Source organism: Palaemon carinicauda, chromosome 29, assembly GCF_036898095.1.
Source record: "Palaemon carinicauda isolate YSFRI2023 chromosome 29, ASM3689809v2, whole genome shotgun sequence".
NCBI classification, from domain to species: Eukaryota; Metazoa; Arthropoda; class Malacostraca; order Decapoda; family Palaemonidae; genus Palaemon; species Palaemon carinicauda.
This window is the reverse complement of record NC_090753.1, coordinates 68,115,696-68,136,832: the sequence shown is the minus strand read 5'-3', so window position 1 is coordinate 68,136,832 and position 21,137 is coordinate 68,115,696. Positions and strand designations below refer to the sequence as shown.

The 21,137-nt window shown below is 34.6% G+C and overlaps 1 protein-coding gene across 7 annotated transcripts in view; it reads right to left on the bottom strand.

Moving 5' to 3' along the window:
* LOC137622217 (sodium/calcium exchanger Calx-like) overlaps nt 1-21,137 on the bottom strand; it is a 234,798-nt gene that overhangs the window by 39,809 nt on the left and 173,852 nt on the right. For 3 of the 7 annotated variants that reach the window (XM_068352698.1, XM_068352695.1, XM_068352699.1), the window contains 5 exons: nt 14,860-14,913; nt 4,585-4,641; nt 2,308-2,432; nt 1,562-1,655; nt 1,168-1,315 (listed from right to left, as the gene is read on the bottom strand). In XM_068352698.1, coding sequence (XP_068208799.1) covers nt 1,168-1,315; nt 1,562-1,655; nt 2,308-2,432; nt 4,585-4,641; nt 14,860-14,913 — 478 coding nt within the window. Of the gene's footprint in view, nt 1-1,167; nt 1,316-1,561; nt 1,656-2,307; nt 2,433-4,584; nt 4,642-10,581; nt 10,606-14,859; nt 14,914-21,137 lie in introns of all 7 variants that reach the window. The other 4 variants (XM_068352700.1, XM_068352697.1, XM_068352701.1 and 1 more) reach the window with 2 other exon arrangements.

The window sequence follows — 21,137 nt, the reverse complement described above, 5'->3', positions numbered from 1 at the left end:
TCTTGGAAAATGCCTGAATTTTCTCAAAAAATTATCAAAAATATGAAAAAAATAATTTTTATAGCATTTTTTTGCAAGGACGTACCGGTACGTCCATGGGGGTAAAGGGATGGGTTTTGTGAAACGTACCAGTACGTCCTTTAGGGGTAAAAGGGTTAATATAGTTTTAATATAGGAGAACCAGCTACTTTCATTTTTAATTAGTTAAAATCATTCAGTAATTTAGTCCCAGTTAGATTGCTTAATACTTTATGTACTTTACATTCCCTGTTGAGATCTCTTAATTTTCTTCTATCTTGTTGTCCATCTTCCTGAATGCTCATCAGGTCTAGATTTTTATATAACTTTTTCCTCCTCATTTCCTGGCCCTTCCTCCAGATCTTTTATCATGCCATTTACACATATAGTATATATACTGTTTTCTTTTTATAACCAACAGTACCTCATTTGTTTTCAACACTGGCTGAGTAGTCATAGACAGAAGTGGTTTGGACATTTAATGAGAAACAGTTGGCCAGAAAAGCAGTAGATATAGAAGTGGCATGGCAAAACCTGTAGGAGGACCTAGGAATTCATGATAAAAGCGGACAGATAAAGACCTATATTGACTAATGGGATTTCAGGAAAATACTGAGTACATTAAAGGACAGAAGAGAGTAGAGAGAACTCATTCTGTGCTTAATAACATAAGGGGAAGAGCTAATGCAAAATCATTTTAGAGACCTATCTTTAACTCGGGTTCCATTGAAGTAGACTACATTACATAATTTTCTACATATTAATTAGTATAAGTTGAAAATTTTAAAGTTGTGTAACAGAACTTTAATATCTTAAATGTTTTTCAGGTTCAAGGTTGTTCATGAATGTCGGGGGCAAAGGACAGGACAATGCCCTAGACTGACCATATATACATATGATCAGCACTCACACCCCTTCTCCATCAAGCTAAGATCAAGGAGGGACAGGCAATGGCTACTGATGACTCGGCAGGTAGACCTATAGGCTCTTCCATCCCTAGCTCACAAGGATGGCAAGGTTGCAAACACTACTAGAAAAAATCAAGCTTGAGTCTCAAACAATCGTCCAACAGATTGAAAGGCAGGGATGTTTCTAATAGCCTACCGCAACCCAAGAAGTATAAAAGACCCTACGTTTGAAGGTACTTACCATCATCATTGAGGATAGTAATCTCCATAATCGAAATACGTCCAAGCTGCACACCCTCTCGCTCTTCTGAATTCATCAACAATGAGATCTTCAAGAAAAATTCTTCATCCGGCTCCCACTGATTATCATTGATGATCTCCACCTCAACCTGATGAATAAGATAAGTATCCAGTTGAAGATCTTTATTATGTGCTTCATCACTGACGAAGCTAGTGATATTGTCACATCAGTTCAAGAGTAAATGTTACAGGGTATAAATTTATAGTCTTTCTAATCATATGGATAATCTTATAACTCTTTATATGGTCGTATCGGTGTGACATGTCATATCTGTACAGTACTGTTAGATAATTATAGTAATTAGTAGGACATTAAAGTTGAATACTATACATACCAACTTTTCGGTCTCCTCAGGATCAAAGGTAATAACTTCATTAATGGGAACGTAATCTTGTTCTTCAGTTGCTGTCCCATCAATTGTTTCAACTCTGTTTAGATAGAATGGAATCAAAATATTGGTCTAATGTATAATATAGCAAATAAGTCTGTCACCACGATGAAATTATTCTAGTGCAACATTACAGTTTTGTATTACAGTACAGTAGTGAAACTTGTGTTCCTGATATGAATTTGAAATTTGTTTTTCATTCTGGAATTAAGATTAGTTCATAATATCAGAGACGACAAATTCTAATGATACTATATAAAGTTTTGACATAATATTTATACTTTTTCAAGCTAAACTGATTTTTCTTACATACCTCACACTTAACCCTTTTACCCCTAGGCTATTTGGAAATTTCCAACCCTTAACCCCCAGGGGTTATTTTTTTTCAAGCACATTTTGCAGAATATTTTCTTTAAATTGCTCTAACAGCCTTAATTTTTGTCATAGAGAGGTCAGGTTGGTCTCATTCTCCTGGAAAATGCCTGAAGTTTCTCAAAAAAAAAAAAAAAAAAAAAAAAAAAAAAAAAAAAAAAAAATTAAATAGCAGTTTTTTGCAAGGACGTACCGGTACGTCCATGGGGGTAAAAGGATGAGTTTTGTGAAACGTACCAGTACGTCCTTTGGGGGTAAAAGGGTTAAGTTGTGACACAACATTTATACTTTTTCAAGGTAAGCTGATTTTTCTTACATACCTCACACTAACTCGGTTATCAAGTCGACCACTTCGGCACAGAGCAACTTTGAACTTTCCAATATCTTCCATAACAGCACAGGAGCCAGCATGAAAGTCTATGATAGCATTCTGATGTGGTTTAACCTATGTAGGAAAGCGAAGGACTGAAAATTAGATTTGAATAATGAAAACTTAATTAATTTCTATCTACAGTATATGAATTTCCCAATTATTGAATAAGGCATTGAAATTGTGTAACTCCTTTAATAATTTTTACACATCTTGAAATAAATCTTTTATATAATTCATTATAAGGTGATGCTCATCTTACTATCCCTACCTGAAAATATGAATACAAAAATTAAAATATATTATAGTTAAATGAAAAACTAAGTATGAACATAAAAAGTATAGTTTTATGTGTATTTACATATTGTTGGAAATAAAGAAAGTAATTTTCAAGTATTCAGTATTCATAACCTGTTGAATAAAATAAATAATTGCTGCTTGTGACATAATTGCTACCTTCTATAGAGAAAATATTTGATAATCCTCTTTAATTCCTTGTACGGTGTTCTTTGTACACATGACGTGCAACAAAGCTCTTTTTGAAGTAAAACGGCATATTCTCATGTGTATTAGCATGGACAATATCAATAGAAATACAAACTGCAACAGGTATATACAACTTTCCAATCTATCTACTAACCAAAATACAACAATATCCAACATGACTTTTGTACCATGGAAGCCAATGGAAATGTAGGAGTAATGACTCTTCAAATATATACACTTTAGCATTTCGTGTGTATCGATAACAATCCTCATCTAGTGATATAAGTACGTATACCGTAGTGTACAGCACTTCATGAATATGGATGCTGTGGGCATAGTGTAGGGGTGAAAGCAATATCATTCAAGGACCATAACAGATGACGTCCCCCCCGAGATGCTCAGGGCTGCAGATTTTTAATCCTGATATGTTTTCTGATGCCCAGCATGCGTAAGAGCAGCTTAATAGTGAAGAGATGGAGGAGAATTATGATATGGTGGCAGGGCAGACCTTGGAGGAGGTCGAAAATTTTTTTTACCTTGATGATACACTGGACATTTGGGCCGGATTTGAGAGGGCAGTAAGAATTAGAGTAGCAACAGCCTGGATGAAGTGGAAAGAGATCGCTGCACTATTGGCAAATGAGAGTATATTGTTAGTAAAAAAAAAAAAACAATCATGGTTTGTGCAAGACCTTTGCTTCTGTAGGCAGCACAGTCATGGACACTTAGAAAGAAAATTGAGGAGATTTTGAAAAGGTGTGACAACAGAAATGCTAAGATTCATGACTTGAAAGTGCTGAAAAGATTGCACAAAAACATATATGCAATGTAGTGTTTTGAGCCTGGTATACTTTAAGACTGAGATGGATTAGTCATGTGATGAGAAAAGGAGATGTATCACTTGAAAAATGGTAAGTTCGGAAAATAGGAGATCATGGATATAACACAGATAGGAAATGAGGGAAATGAGAATACAGTGGTTGGGAATCCAGGCTTAAAGTGTATGGGATGAACAGAAATGGAGGGAATTTATGAAAAGGTTTAATCCCCTAAAGGGAAAAACCTTGCATGAAAATATAAAAATGGTGATAACTCTACATACAAACTCAAATGGAAGTCCTCAGATACCTAAATACTACCTTCATGAATATTCTACATTGGTTGACATCTTACTATAAACATTTAAAAAAAATTAAGACTTACAGCATTCATTAAATTATAATTTTTAATAGTAAATAAAGATAAAGTATATATCAATCTTTAACTGGAATACAATACTTTTAAAATAAAAAATTCTTATAGGATTCCATTACATTACCGCACAAATAATACCCAAGTGAAGAAAAATCCAATAATTCACTCCCAGTTCATGCTCTATTCCTGAAAATCCTCAAACCTGATGGACTAAATGTCTTCACTCAATATTTTACTACATATACTTTATAAAGTGAAACAATACACTTATTTATTTTGATATGCAGTCAGAATCTGAATACTGAAGAGACCTTTATGGGCAATAAGTTGAAAGACAATGTTTCAACAATTTCGGTACAATATTATGACACTTAGTTAATGATGACATACTTTATCCTTCCAAATCGTCTGTAATTTCTATTACATTTACCATTATAACAGTTTTTATACGAAGATATTCAAAAATTGACTACATATGATTTTGTTTTTATCTCACTAAAGCATTCCATAATATCAAATCTTTGTCGAAGACGCAGAAATCCTTTACCTGGGGAACCTCTCCGAGGTTTGGAGCTTCTGGGTGCTCATTGATGGCATTGTAGACCTGACAGAATTAAGAAAAACAATTAGCATGCAGGAAATGTTTCCCCAAGGGGTGGAAGAAAGATGTGCTTATGGTGCTAAGGATAGGAAGAGTTTCTACAGTTGTTCAATTTCTTTTTCCCTATTTATAAGGCGTTCGCAATACTAAGCGTCCCCAGTGCTCAAAATAATTTTTTTTCTGGGGCGGCCTGTGACGGCCGGTGAGAAAGGTCCTTCCTTATACCTTTCCTAATATAAATCTTCCAAATATACTAGAGAAAGATAAAAGCATGGAATGCAGAGGTTACAACCCTCGCGCGAACACCTTGTAGGTGTCGTGTATTAAACAAAGGCGTGTGTAAACCACTATTCACAGGTTGTCTTCCATTTAGATAATCCCTTCATCAATGGGGAGGGCCGTGAGTACTTGGATATACAGTACATAAACTCCAAAATTATTTTAAATTCATCCATAAAGTGCAAAGATATTTGCTTGAAATTTGCTGATTTACAAATGTGTTTTTCTTGTGATTTTGAGTTTTCCCGCTCCGACCCTGGAAACCTTTAGTATTGCGAATGCCTCATTAGAAATCAATTGAAGGCCTATTACACAATATCGGTATTTTCCATCCTAATTTCACCTATGGTTAAAGGCTCGGTAAGGCAAAGTTATTATTACCATCCAGTTTAATCAGTACATTTACTGTATATAATTAAGTACCCTAAGGTTTTTTCCAAGCTCTCCGACATAACAGAAGAGCTCCATAGAAAAATTTAGAGCATTATTTTAATTTATCACAATTTAAGTTTACTTTAAAATCCTTGATAAATAACGGTAGATGTCCCCAACTACATTTTCACTCCCACTGGATGCTAAATATATCTAATGATTTTTCTTTCAAAATCCTAGTACACTATTTTCAAAGTATTCCAAGCATCATAGCTTGACACTTGCATACTCAGTTAAATATTCTAATATCTCTAATTGCCTGTATAAATGTAATTCAGTCAAGACAATTTATTAATTATTGCACAAAGAGAATAAAGTACCTGTATATTTGGTACCAAAGAACAGTTTTACTGTATAGTGAAAGTTTTTTTTTTTTCAGAAATTAACAAGTTTCTAAATTTGACAATGCAATATTAAATTTCATTCTATGATTAACAGTTGATAAAAGTTTTAATCATAACTACAAGTTTAATTTAGAAGCTATAATGAACTTTCAAGTTAATTGATGTTAGATTATTCTAACTTTAGTTAAGACTAAAAATTATCTAGCATAAAAAAAAACAAGACGGACAAATATAGACAAAACTTATGAGGTATACCTAGATTACTACTATAAAGATGTAAGATTGCAAATGTATAGGAAATTGATACCGGAAGTTTATAATTTTTCTCATCAATAAGATTTGCAAGATAAAGCAAGCTTTAAAATGCAGTAAGAACAGATTTTAAAAAGGAATTGCATGGGAAGTAGTATATCTCAGGAGTAATTTGAAGTTTCCAATTTTAATTGGAGTTTCTATGGTAAAAGCAACTTTCACGTAAATTGAAAGTAACCAAAGCAGTTTGTTACTATAAATTTCCTTAAAAGTCACTCATATTACAGCCTTAACATCTTTGGAAATAATAAATGAATCTTAAACCTTTAGACAAACATCAAATTAGTCATGCTAACTTTACCTCCACAAAGAATTAACATGCAGTTCATGCAAAAAGCTTTTTGCACTTCAAACTGACAAACAGTACCAAACAAAATACATATATATTTCAAACAAACAAACAGAAATCAAAATACATAATACGCTATATTATAATCCTGTGAAGGGAAAACGTATGTTAAATACAGACACAAAGACTAAAGTACAGAACTATGGTCTTACAACTTATGCATTTAAGCCATCTATGCTAGGATTCTACGCAAATGTTCCTTGTCGACGTTACCCTTGATTTGGAAACACTTACCAACATACTATTATGCACTGAAACCATAATGAATTACTATGCACTAACCTACCATGCTTTTGTGCACAATTTGCCGAGACAGATTTGGTTTTAGGGAATAGAAGGGTGAGTTAGGGGAAGAAATGCAGAAAAAAAGTTTCAACCCTCACTGTTTCAAGAAATAATGAGTCTTAAGAAATGGGACACAGGGCCTGCCACCTAATCCTGAAAAAAGTTCAAATGGGTCGAAAGTGAACTACTTGTAGCAGTGAAATACTTCAAAACCAAAAAAAGGAAACGATAAAGATCCTGAAATTGGAGAAACTAATAAAATACTATACTCAGATAATGAATTTATCACAGACCACTACAGAATTTGATCTTTCAGAAACAAAACAGACATGAGAAGTACACCACAGTTGGAAAATAGTACAAATAAACAATCCTTTCATTCGATCACATTGCCAAAAATTCTCTCTATGCGCTGTTTTCTCTCTCATCCTTTAAGAGAGAAAAGTATTTTATTCCATGTGCTGTATAAATTTACAGCTTAACTCAGAGTTTGACATTACTTCTTGAGCAGAAAAAAATGTTTTCAAGCTGTGTAATTTGAAGTGAAAGACTGCTTACATTTTGTTTGCCCTCAAACTTTATTAATACACATCAATTGAGAAGATGAGATGGAAAAATTATAAATGAAGCTAAATACACTTAATTGCAATCTGCAGACTTAAACACGGTATTAGTATTTACTTAAATATAATACACATATAATGGCTAAAGATGTCCTCTTAAATGCAAGAAGATAATAAGAATGTGTAGCTATGCAGTAGTTTCAATGCTAATTACAGTATTATTGCTGCTGTTAAAAGAGAAGATGTTGGTGGCAAGAACAGAGCTGTACAGTATGTCTTTACAGAGCTGTATGTCTTTAGAGTATTCAATTTTAAAATATAATTTCCACATGTCAAGAATGCAGAGTAAAGCAAAGGGTAAAATATTTTGCATGTCTAAAATGTATAATACATCTTTTGCCGCGGGTTTCATTAATACTATTTTGAAGATAGAATAATAACTTTCATTGCCATCTATCAAATTATTATTTTCATCAAATGACATTAAAGGCTGAAAAATACCTGAAACTGCCAAATGAAAATACTAATTCATTTTTCTTCTTGTATTGTACTGTAATCCCCTTTTTATTGAAATTCATAAATATGTCTGTTTTAGTGTATCACTAAATCAAAACAAAAGGATTATCGTAATTAAAATGATCAAATGTAGACCAAGGACGGTGAGAAATGTTTTATAAATTCCTGTTTTTAAATTAAAAAAAATTCTCCACTGAATGGTTTTCATGAGAGATATCAAGAGGAGAACATGAAGTTTACCTGTTTTGTGTGTTACCTATAACACAAAAAATCACATCATGTGATAAGTGAATATTTCAAGATAAGATGTATAGCAGTTTATTGAAAACAAATATTGGCGAAATATACCAAATTTTAAAAGTAATTTATGTATTTCCTAGCCATACAAACCAGAGTCCTTTAAAATTGGAATATGTCCTCAGCGGCACTGGAACTGCCATTGAATCCTTAATGAGATAGTTTGATAATGACAGGTGGCATAAAGGGGGTAGCCCCATCCTGTCACAGAAAACACCCTTTTGTCCTTAGGCCTCGGCATGAAAGTGGTGGTTGAAGTGGAAAATTTAATTCAAAGAACTGAGGTTTGTATGACTAGGAAAAATACAAATTGCTTTAAGAATTTATTTGTTCATCCTCATCTACAAACCTTTCATCCTTTATAATAGGGAGACCGTCTCATCGGTGGGAGGAAGCCCTCTAGAATCAAACTGGAAGGTTCTTTTCTTCCCTGGACATGTCCACCTTTCTGATCCCACATAGGAACAAGGAGGAACAAGGAAGCTGACTCCAACAACCTCTTAACAGTTATCTACTTTGATGTAGATGCTATTTGGGGTTCAGCCAGTACAGGACTCCTCCCCCTTGCCAAGAAGATGGAGTAGTTACTTCTTGGCAGCTGTATTCTACAAAAATCAGCTGTCTGACCTTCGTGTAGCGGTTGCAGCTGCTGCATTCCCAAGGAAGACACAAGAAAGCTGTAGCCTCTCCTCAGGACTTATGCGAAATGTGTTACCTTGACGAGATACATATCAAGAGCGCCCAGATTGGTAAACAACTAAGAAACCACTTCAGGACACACAGAAAAGGTGTGCGAGGATCTGTGGGTAGTGGTCCGTAAGGTACACTGTGAGGTATAGAGAGGCAAAAGTGGTCCAACACCTTCAAACCCACCGCATTCTCCTAGTATACAGATAGGTAAACTGGAAGACTATTATCAGGGTTAGCTTGCAGTTTAGCTTACTTCAAATGGCAGAGGTAAAACTGACTAATGTCATATCTGTTCATGCTAGGACTAGTGAGAGGGCCATAACACACATAAGGTGTTGAATCCTCCTCAAGTAGAACTGCAGTCCCCTGATGTGCCACCAAGCAACTTTACCTCAACTTACATAGAAAGATATAAGTGAGAAGGCCATGAACTGATGCTAAGAGACTGACTGGTACTGAGTATTCGTCAAGTTTGTGAGGCAATGACGAGGACAGAACACCATCTTTCAAAGTTGGGATCATGAAAAGCGTGAAACTCTCCTACTCTCTTGTCAATACAGAGAACGCCTTGAGGGAATGATACATATGATGCCCTCCTCAGATTGGCAATAGGCATGTGCACCAGTGCCCCAAGGACGAGGAACATCCCACTCCTGGGGCCCAAGTCATAGGATAGGTGAGACTGTTTAAAGCTACTTTTAATCCCGAAAGAGGGATCAACACATACCAAGGAGCCTCTGATTTTCCAATTCTCTTGCTGAAGCAGGGAAGGGAAAGACTTGATGATGCCCTGCTCCGATAAGCAAGTGGCATATGTGCCCATGCCCTTTCTGGAGGAAGAAACTGTTGGTGGTCATTGTAGGGATTGGCAGAATGCTGAGACATTCCTCTAAGGCCAGTTAAATGGCTTGGCTGCAGTTTTTTTGAAGACCAGTGCAGCAGGTAGTAAGAAACTCCTTTGCGAGCCCGAGAAACTAACAGGAACCACGATAAATTAAACTGAATTCATCCTCTTTCTGAGCAAAGGACCAAAAACAACACTCCAAAAAGGGGTGGAGGGGCTGCTTACAATCAACCTTTCAAAATATGGCTCCAAAGGTTATGAAGATAAGAAGGACATTCACTCAACCACACGCTAACCTTTCGATGCACTTTTGCTAACAAGCAAAAGTGCTCCTAATAAGAAATAAAAAACCAACGCTTATTGCGAACGAATACAAGAAAAGATCCAATTGTTGGGAGAAGAGCACGGCAACCCGTCTTTACCCAATGCGGCCAATAACACAGGCCTTCCCCCTTGTGGCACCTGTTGTTAACCAACTACCTTGTTAATGATTCAATGGCTGTTCCCACACTGATAAAGACATACTTATTTTAAAGGACTAGAGGTCTGTTTACGTGCAAGAACAATTAGTCTTCCGCAAAACTCTTAACTTTGTGGTGAGCTACTTTGTGTAGAACTTTTAGCATATACTGTAATTGAGAAATAAGAAGAGAACTTCTAGAAGTTACATGTACATAAACTAGTTCTTATACATTTCATGGCAGTAAATTAGAAGAAAAATTTAGTAAAGCATATGAGGTTGCTAAGAAATCATGTATATATATTGTGTGTGTTTGTGAGTGTAAATTACACATACATAAACTAATTCTTATACATTTCATGACAGTAAATTAGAAGAAAAAATTGTTTAGTAAAGCACATGAAGTTACTAAGAAATATATATATATATATATAAGAGACTACAATAAGCACTCAAGCCAGTTACTACGCTGTTATGTCTATGTCTTGAAGAGAGAAAAAGCATTTACTGTATTAAATGTTAATGGAAATTATAGTTTTCATAACTAAAGATGCAATTCTTGGCGTACTTACGGTGTGTAGATACTGATCAACTCCCTGTAAAACAAGGTCAAGCCACTCTCATACAATCAAGTACAGTACTACACAATAAAAAAAACATTTTTAATATAAAAGAAAAATCAAAATGATCAAATACAGCCACCATAATGTTTTCCTTTGATAGCTGTAGAGATTTTAAATTTAGTATATAAGAAGAATGCATAAGAAGAGTTAGTACAGTATAGCATAAGTCTATAGTCTACAGATATGATAGTCCAAAAAGTTTTCTGTGTAGTATTTTCTTTTCTGCTACACTATATTTATATGGAAAGATAAATCCTTGTATCCAAAAGAATCTATGTAAAAGTTTATAGACAGAATAAAACACTAAATCTTCATGAAGCAAAGAATGAAAGAGACAAAGAGACCTGAGTTTTGCAATAGTTCTCAATTGAGAATGCTCATGAAAACAATGTCTATAAGGAATAAAGGGATTTTGACGAAGGAAAAATCTATTTCTGGGAAGAGGCCTGTGACGCCCGGTGAGAAAGGTCCTTCCTTATACCTTTCCTAATATAAATCTTCCAAATATACTAGAGAAAGATAAAAGCATGGAATGCAGAGGTTACAACCCTCGCGCGAACACCTTGTAGGTGTCGTGTATTAAACAAAGGCGTGTGTAAACCACTATTCACAGGTTGTCTTCCATTTAGATAATCCCTTCATCAATGGGGAGGGCCGTGACAGGCCCTAGATAACATAAAGATATTTGCAGGTTCAAGAAGATATTCACAGTAAACATATATTTAACAAAAAGCTTAAAAGCTACAAATGTGGAATAGGTTTCAAGAATATGATTACCACAAAAGCTGGAATATTTTATCATTAAAGGATGAATGTCATATTCTTAAAAGGGCTATATAATTCCAACCTTCCTAAATAAGTTAATAACAGTTGGTGATAAAAAATATAAGCCAAATCGCTTTGAAAAAATCCTCGGATAACCTTTCCAGGTTTAATGTTCCCTTTACTACAATTTTGTAATTTTAACTGCAAATCTTTTTAGCAAAGAACTACAATTAATTTTCATTACTACCAAATAAGAAAATAACTGTGCTCTATTAGCATGACAGAGAGACTCGTAATGTCGCTGGACTGTTATTCCATGTCACTTTTTCGTCATTTATTTTCATATTTGTTTGTGTATCAGTGTTCTTTTCCATCTATTACCCAAATATGTTGAAATTAATAATTTTCTTTTAGTATGTCATACCCGGAAAACACTTTTGTTATAAAATAAGCCCACTATTATAACAGAAATGTCATGGATGAATCCCGGATATTTCAAAGGTTTAAAGGCTGCTCATGAATGGCAACGGCAAGGGATAGTGACAGTGCCCTAGAGACTGACCATATATACCATATGATCGGTGCTCAAGACCCCTCTCCATCCAAGCCGGGACCAGGGAGGACCAGGCAATGGGTGTTGATGATTCAGCAGATAGACCTATAGGCTCCCTTAAACCCCCCATCCTTAGCTCACAAGGATGGCGAGGTTGCAGCGACCAAAGGAACTAACGAATTTGAGTGGGACTTGAACCCCAGTCTGGCGTTCACCAATCAGGGACATTACCGCATCGCCCACCACAACCCTACTACTGATCTGAACAAATTGTGATTTTCTTTGCTAGTGACAAGCATCTTCAGATTCCAAAGAAGTGTGTCAATAGAAATCAAAACATATTATTGTGAATTTATCTTTGACATTTAGTATGTATGGATGAGCGCGCATAACCATTTACAATCAAATAATAAACTACCTGGGAAATAATGGAAGCATTGTGGTTAAAATACATGTTAAGCCTCAAAATCAATAAGAAATTTCTAATACAGTATAGGGATCTTAAGGGTGAAGAATAACTATGGAAAATAGCAAAGTTTTTTAGTTATTTAAAAAAAATAAAACAGTACAGATATATAAATAGTCAAATACAGCAAAAAACTGATATGAAGGAACAACTATCGAAGCCATAAACCAGTTTCCTTATGCAAACCTAAGGTTTAAATAGACAACAATCATGTTTGGTCTTAATGATGTCATTTAGTTCAAACTCATTATCACCACCAAAACCCTTGAAAGATTATTAAGATATTAGAAAGAGTTACAATCATAAAGAAAGATACTTCCCTTATCTCTACAAAATTGCAGCCTTTCAAAGGTATGATTATCACTCTTCAGTGTCAGGTCCCACTGCCTTTCATCTTTCTACTTTCCTATCTACTTTTAATTTACACTTAGGATAGTAAAATTTCTATACAGTAACTAAGACTGGTCAAAACTGAAGCAAGATAGTTATAGAAGTTGGTCAGTCACGAAAGAAGAGATCAAAGGAAATGGACGAAAAACTGAAGGCTAAAAACACTGCATCTGGACGGAATAAGGAATGCTGAAAATAATGTTTATTGCCCTCAATAATGGGCTACTCAGTTGAGCATTTTAGGGAATTAGAATCTACAAGGTAACTTAGGCCTGGTGAGGGAAAATTAATTCAGCCAATCCAATGGCCTTTGTACAAAATGATCTTGAACACTGTGGAACCTGTGAGGTATTATTACTAACACATGTCCTCTTACCTTATCGACACTTAATAAATACGATGAGCCAATATCACCAAAGTACTGGTTATCCCGAAAATATATGTACCAATTAAATGGCAACAATAAAATTGCACGTAGAATAATTTACTAAATACTGTAGATGAAAAAGACAAGACCAATAAGAGGATTTGAATTTCTTAACAACAATGACTGATTTCCATGCTATGCTTGTAACGGGTGAAGGCAATACATTAAAAGTATGACAAAACTAGCAACTCCAAAGTGTTGGGGGCATTACCACACAAGAGATAGTGCAATCAGTGTATCAAATACACTTGAAATATTACAAAAGTGTGTTATAAGGATATACATTAAGCAACAATAGTTTCGTAAAGGACACGATCAAGTTTAACATCAACAAATATATGAATCGTAACGCATGCTTGAACATTGGCTGCATTCAATTTCAGCTCATGACAAGTATGGGAGAAACAATGAGATCAGACTGGAAGAGAATTATAAGTTTATGGTTCAAACTTGTTTCCTATTTGCATAAATTAGTAAAGGAATTTTCTTGAAGCTCACGGCTTGAATTGCAAAATCTTGTTATAAAAAAAAATAAAACTTGTTACCCAGGAAGTTTTTTTTTTTTTAACAGATGGTAGAGATTCACAAAAAGAAGCCCAGTAAAATAGGATATTCCTGTTTTTCATTAAATTGTTGTACCATCAAGAAAAAATCTATCTCTTTATAAAGAACGTTAATGAAATTTATTAAAAACAAATAAAACTGATATTTGAGCATTAAATTCTGTTAAAAATATCTATTCCTACACTACGAAAATTAAGAATTTTAGAAATGATAAAAATACTAAATAAAAAACCCCAACAAATTACCATAAAGCAGTACCCAGCAATAAGCCCATTCACTTTTAGGTATAAAAAGTAGTTCTTTCATGACCACAATACTATACGTGGATGATAAAAATGTACTCTTGATTCAAAAGCATATGTATTACTGTATTCAAATTACGTTTTCAGCATCAATGACCTTAGATGTCAGGATGCCAGAAAACCTCAAATCAATCAATCAATCAAAGTACGTACTCTGATAAGTGAATGAACTCCTTACAAGCAGGGAAGCATATAATGGGGATTAATCCCAGGGCTTTATACCAACACCGCCTGTTTACCCATGCTGCACACCTATTACCTAAAAGGAAAGGTAAAATGAGCCATGAACTAATGAACGAAAATTTAGGCGGCTTTCCACACGTAAAGATCAGATAATTCTTGAAATATTTATGGAATTTAGGACATGTTATGATAGGTGATTGAAGCAACAATCATATTATGAAAATGAAAGGAGTGCCTTCAACTATTTCATTTACCAACGGAATTGTGAATCACAACGGACAGATAGAAAAAAACGGGACTTCTTGTTAAAATATAAAACTTTGACCAGAGTTAAGCAACATATTATGCAATTAGAAATTAAATTATCTGAGTAACGGCACTGTAAAACAGACAAAACTAAATTTTGAAAAATATTGTGCAGTAGCTATAAATATCGTTCATTACTTAAAGGCAAAGAAGGATTGATTAACATATACCATACAGTACGATAACTGCAAACATATAATTCCGAAACCTTGCCCTAAGGCAACAAGATCTATGCAACAGGTGTGCCCTTCTATGCAGGTGAGAAGGCTACCTGGTTAGTGCCGTCTTCGAGCATGATGAGCGTTTTCATCCTGTCCTTAGATTGCTTGAAAGGAAGACATTAGAAAGAGTCAAAGTACTTTGGAAGAGGGAGAAATGATAACATGAAATTCAGAAGAACATATTCAATGAGGCTGTGATCCTTGACATATTTCATGTCCATTTCAATAAAAGAAGTTTTCACAGGTAAAAAAAATTATGATAATCAATAATCCGTAATTAGTGAAGATCAAAGTCTGACGAGTTCAAATAATGCCCTCAACATATGTCACAATGAATAATTACAGAACAGTACAGCATCACGAAAATCTCTGATCAGTACTGTTTTAAACGATGAAACCAGACAAAAAAAAGTCAAAGATATTGAGTGACTGGTGACTCGGCCAAGTGATTCATTTGCAATGTTAGTTGAAAAAGACATGAGGAAAACGTGTTACAGAATGACACATGCAGTTCAGAAGATCATGCTTGCAATTTCCAACATCCACCTGGAATCAGGATAGTTGAAAAACACTATTATACAACACGAGTTTTTCTTACAAACATTTTGAATTCAAAAAGATATACCATCCATAAATATTTACATCCTGCTTTGTCACTCATTTTATATACAGTAATATGCAACCGTTGATAATTTTCACTAACTACTACATCAAATGTTATAATAACTACTCTTTATATATGAAATGGAAACAGGTATAGTAATAATAGATTAGTCAAGGGAAACAGCTGGAGGAGACGATATAAAATGGAACTGATGAGAAGTAGAAGACAGTTGTCGATGCAGTTGAGAGTCGACAGGCATAACAAATAAAGTTTAGGATTACTTGCAGTGCACTAGGCACGGCACTCTGAGGATAATATCGCCTTTTGATATCAACACTTTATGGCATGTAATACTCTTTAAAAAAGAGGATATTTCTAGTAATTTCTAAGTGGTACAAGACTACAAATCTTAAAATAAACCATTTAACCCTTTTACCCCCAGGCTATTTGGAAATTTCCAACCCTTAACCCCCAGGGAGTTATTTTTTTTCCCAGCACATTTTGCAGTATATTTTTTTCTAATTGCTCTAAAAGCCTTAATTTTGGTCATAGAGAGGTCAGGTTGGTCTCATTCTCTTGGAAAATGCCTGAATTTTCTCAAAATATTATCAAAAATATGAAAAAAAAAAAAAAAAATTTATAGCATTTTTTTTGCAAGGACGTACCGGTACGTCCATGGGGGTAAAGGGATGGCTTTTGTGAAACGTACCAGTACGTCCTTTGGGGGTAAAAGGGTTAAGAAGAAATTTGACTAACTAATGACATGCGCATATAGGTCATTAGTGGTAATCTTTGCTTAGCATATTTTGTAGGGAACGGGAATCAACGTATTATAACTATGAGTTCCTCTGCACTTGACCCTATAGCTGACACTTTACCTCTGATGAACCTCACTAGTATTTCTGTACTGCATATTTTATGTTTTTAATCTAATTTCATTGAAATAGGTTGAGATATACCTGAGTTTTAAGGCAATGCTTCAATGATACTTACAATTATGTAGTGTATAAGAATTTTGTGATAACTCAAATCATGATATTAGCTCCAAAATAAGAGCTTTTACTGTTAGTAAATCTCTCTACCGTATACTATATATATATATATATATATATATATATATATATATATATATATATATATATATATATATATATATATATATATATATATATATATATATATATATATATATATATATATATATATATATATATCATAAAATGATGTTATTAAAGTCGATTATTTATTAAATTATTTGGTTTTAGAGAAGATATTCTTTTAATTTCTACTTACATAATTCCTAAGTATCAACTCTGTGATAGCCATACTCTTCAATAAAATATATTTTGGGTAATTAATTTCTAAAAATAAATAATATGTTTCTAAAACACATTGTAATATCCATATATTTGAAAGTAACATTGACTCAATTTCTTTAAAATTCTGAAGTAGTAATATAATTTTGGTGTGAAATCAAAACTATGATATATAAACAAGACAGATCCTATTTCAGAGGAAAAAATAAACTTAAAATGGAATATAAAGGCCATAAAAATCTTTTGAATTAAACAAAAGTAAAATGACTTTGTTGAAGGTATAATTCGTGTTCCTAATACTACAGTAAAATTTCAGCTAAAACGTGAACAGTGGATTATTTTTGCTTTCTTCAGGTTCTGTGTACATAATAATAAGTAAAAATATTCATCTTACCATGCCAAAGTTGCCTCATGATCAAAATCATATATGATCAACTTCTAAATATTTTCAAAACCAAAAGTAAACCCTTCCTAAATCTACATTAAAAAATGCACTCTCACAGTTTCCAACTGTTTTATTGAAAAGCACTGAGTGTATATTTTCACATACACACCAAGACAGAATTCTGTACTCAGATGTGAAACACAAAAGTGTCAGAAGCCTTCACACGTGCCAATATTTAATTCCATTCACTAAGACTTACTACTTTCAAATGCCAACCCATCTGTTGTTTCTTTTTCAATCTTTCTTCAATTTGATTAGAAATCTTAGTCGTGCAAAGATAAAGAAAGTCTCGTCACATACATGAACAGGAGGAAAAGAAACTTTAGATGTGTGGGGCATAATTAGTTGAAGGAACATTAAATAGTTTAGTACAAAAGAAGAAAATCATGATACAAAAAGGAAGTTCTCCTAGACCAAGATCCTCTTTGGGGTTAGCGTTATGTGCTCTCCAAGAACTTGACAGTAAAAGGCTAGAACAGGGAATCCAATATGGCATTAATTATCAAAGAAATATTGTTGCCCCTTTTCAATGTGCAAGAGAGCATAGACTCAGCGTGTATAAAGGGAGACCCACAAGTTCCAAGAGCTATTAAACTCGCCACAGCACCTCCATTGCAGAAATCATGTGGTAGCCAATGATATGTCATCACCGATAACCAACAATAATACTGGAGACAATACTACATCTGCAGTAACTTGCAGCAGGCAATCACCTACTTTCCAATAACCAAGAAGCTAACACATGTATTGCTCTTCTCTATTAAGAGAAATGTTTGTTAGCTGTTTGTTACAGTAACAGGAATAAAGTTATGATTAGTTATACTATTCTTAGTAGAGTAATAACATTAACATAATTGGGGAAGGAGGAAATGATGAATTAGGGTGACTAATTTACTGTTCAAGATCACCTTCAATAGTTTACTATATTTTGTTTGTCCTCAGCCTTGTTTGGCATAAGTCGCCTTTTACTCCTTGGCTTCCTTGAAAGCCTGGAGTTGTTTTAATTATTATATCTTATCACCTATTTCAGTTTTATGAACTCTATTCCCTTTTCATTTCTACCAATACCTCTCTGGGTATTACCCCATTGCCGTATATTTTCAACTAACAGAGCATAGTACTTTTTCTTATACTAGCCAAACGTACAAACGTTTATACAGTTGCATGCACGACACCCACACCCTTCACTCCTATTTTCACGATCAACTTCGGAGTGTTCATATACAGTAATTGTCGTGAAATTATACTTTTCATTTGCTCTAGACTAATTGCTGACTTAAGGTTAGATGTTAGGCTAGCATAGACTAAGGTATTTTGCATGTACAGTACTAGCCAAATATATGAATGGTTATTCTATTGATAGTTCTCCTGCTTGAGGGTACACTCAAGCACACTATTCTTGTTTTGTTAAATTTTCTATAATTTATATGAGATATTTATTTTAATGTTGTTACTCTTCTTAAAATATTTTATTTTCCTTTTTTCCTTTCCTCACTGATCTATTTTCCCTGTTGGGACTCCCTGGGTTAATAGCATCCTGCTTTTCCAACTAGGGTTGTAGCTTAGCAAGTAATAATAATAATAATAATAATAATAATAATAATAATAATAATAATAATAATAATAATGTCACTACACAATTTTTTAATCAGCTTTCCATAATTAGCATCCAAAAATAATTAGCAAGATGCATTTTACCTCAGAATGCTGAATTAAGGGATTTTGACGAAGGAAAAATCTATTTCTGGGGAGAGACCTGTGGCGCCCGGTGAAAAGAGTCCTTCTTATGTATCTTTTCTGATAAAACCTTCCAATTATACCAGAGAAAGATAAAAGCATGGAATGCTGAGGTTACTACCCTCACGCGAGCACCTTTTGGGTGTCGTGTATAAAGTAAAGGCGCGTGAAAACCACTATTCACAGGTTGTCTTCCATTTAGTTAATTCCTTCGTCAAAGGGATGGGCCGATACAAAGGCCCTAGCCAAGCACCAGCGCCACACCACCACGCCACGACGCGAGCGCCATCTGAACAACATCCTTCTTTTGGAATCTTAAGTGTTGAATTTGTTTGTGGTGCTCTCGGTGAATTATGAATTTTATATACTGCACTTTACAATATTGTATATATACTGTGTATAGAACCTCCCATGCAAGCTTTTGGCATGATTTAAACTCTGGTATATTTCACAATATTCCCCAGTTTTATAATAACGATCTCCACCAATCCCTTCAATATCCTGGTCTCTCGATACAGTGTCAAAGATTTTGGAAAGTTTAAATCATTCCCTCATTACCCTTAAAGAGTAGTTCTATTTTTATAGTTTTAGCCTCAGGAGCAAGTCAGTGAGCTTACACCATTTTGTAGAGATAGGGAGTTTATCATTATGAAACCTGTCTCCTAATTCTGACACCAGGTCCTCTGATTTTAAACAAAAATATCAGAAAGAGCAAGCCTAGGTAGATTAATAGTGCCCAAAAATATACCAGGTAAACTAAGAAAGGCGCACAGGACATTAATCCACTACGCACCAGCATCGATAATGCAGCGACTATTTAATGTGCTGCCCTCATCCAAGAAACATATCAGGAGTGAGCGTAGATGTGTTTAAGAATAAGCTCGATAAATACCTAAGATGCATCCCAGACCATCCAAGACTGGAAGATGCAAAATACACCAGAAGATGCCTTAGCAACTCTCTGGTGGATATACGAGGTGCCTCACACTGAGGGACCTGGGGGAACCCAAACAAAAAATAAGGCAATAAGGTAAGGTAAGGCAATAAGGGGTGGGATCCTCTTAATATTACAGCTTTCCAATCAGGGATGGTAACCTCTGTCCAGTGTTTACCCTGCAATCATATCTACAGAGATCAGCTTCAAAATGTCCAGACCAACAAGCACCTCTCAACAGGTGCTATACATATTCTAATGACATCCCTTATGATGAAAACTAATTCTCTCTCTATCCCTTAAACCTACAATATGAGAAAAATTGCTTCTTTGTTAGCATTCTTCACTAACTTGCAATTTCAGGACACCCAGAGCTGTATGGGTTGATCTGGACATAAGGTGTTTTGTATGATCACCTGAAAAAAATTCAAGCAGTGCAACATGATGTGTGGTACTCTGCTTCTTTGTGGTACCTACAAGGGAAACCAGACAGAAGGGCCACATCATAAAGGCCTTTCAACATATGCATAATGACAAGCATCCAGCTTCTTTTCTGATGTGTTCCTTTATGAAGTGAATGCCAGAATTGTCAATATTTGTTCTCATGTATTCATGCATGATTGAGTTGTCTGCATGGTTGCAAACATTCATCCTTTATGGTAATTGAGTCTTCTCCATTATTGCTCCGGTATAAGTTCTTAAAAATCACACAGCTCAGTAACCCCAAAAAGTGGTTTTGACGAGGCAAAACCCTATTTTTGGGGAGGTGCTGTGGGGTTTTCAAAATCCTCCTTCCTCTCTAGCCTCATGTAGGAAAGATGGACCTTTGATTCTCACTCTAAATATAGAAGATAGTGGCTTGGGACGAGTTAGTGCGCAAGTAGCATTGTCTCCAGTGGGACACTCCAAAATCAAACCATTGTTCTCTAGTCTTGGGTAGCTTTAACCTATGTACCATGGTCTTCCACTGTTTTTTGGTTAGAGTTCTCTTGCTTGAGGGAGCACTCGGGCACACTATTCTATCTTATTTCTCTTGATCTTGTTTTGTTAGATTTTTTATAGTTGATATAGGAAATATTTATTTTAATGTTACTATTCTTAAAATATTTTATTTTCTTCTTGTTTCCTTTCCTCACTGGGCTAATTTTCCTGTTGGACCCCCTGGGCTTAGAGCATTCTGCTTTTCCAACTAGGGTTGTAGCTTAGCAAGTAATAATGATAATAATTAGTGTTGCTTCTGAGTGATGAAGTCATCGACTGACAGATGATTTCTGCATGGGAGGTGCTATGAT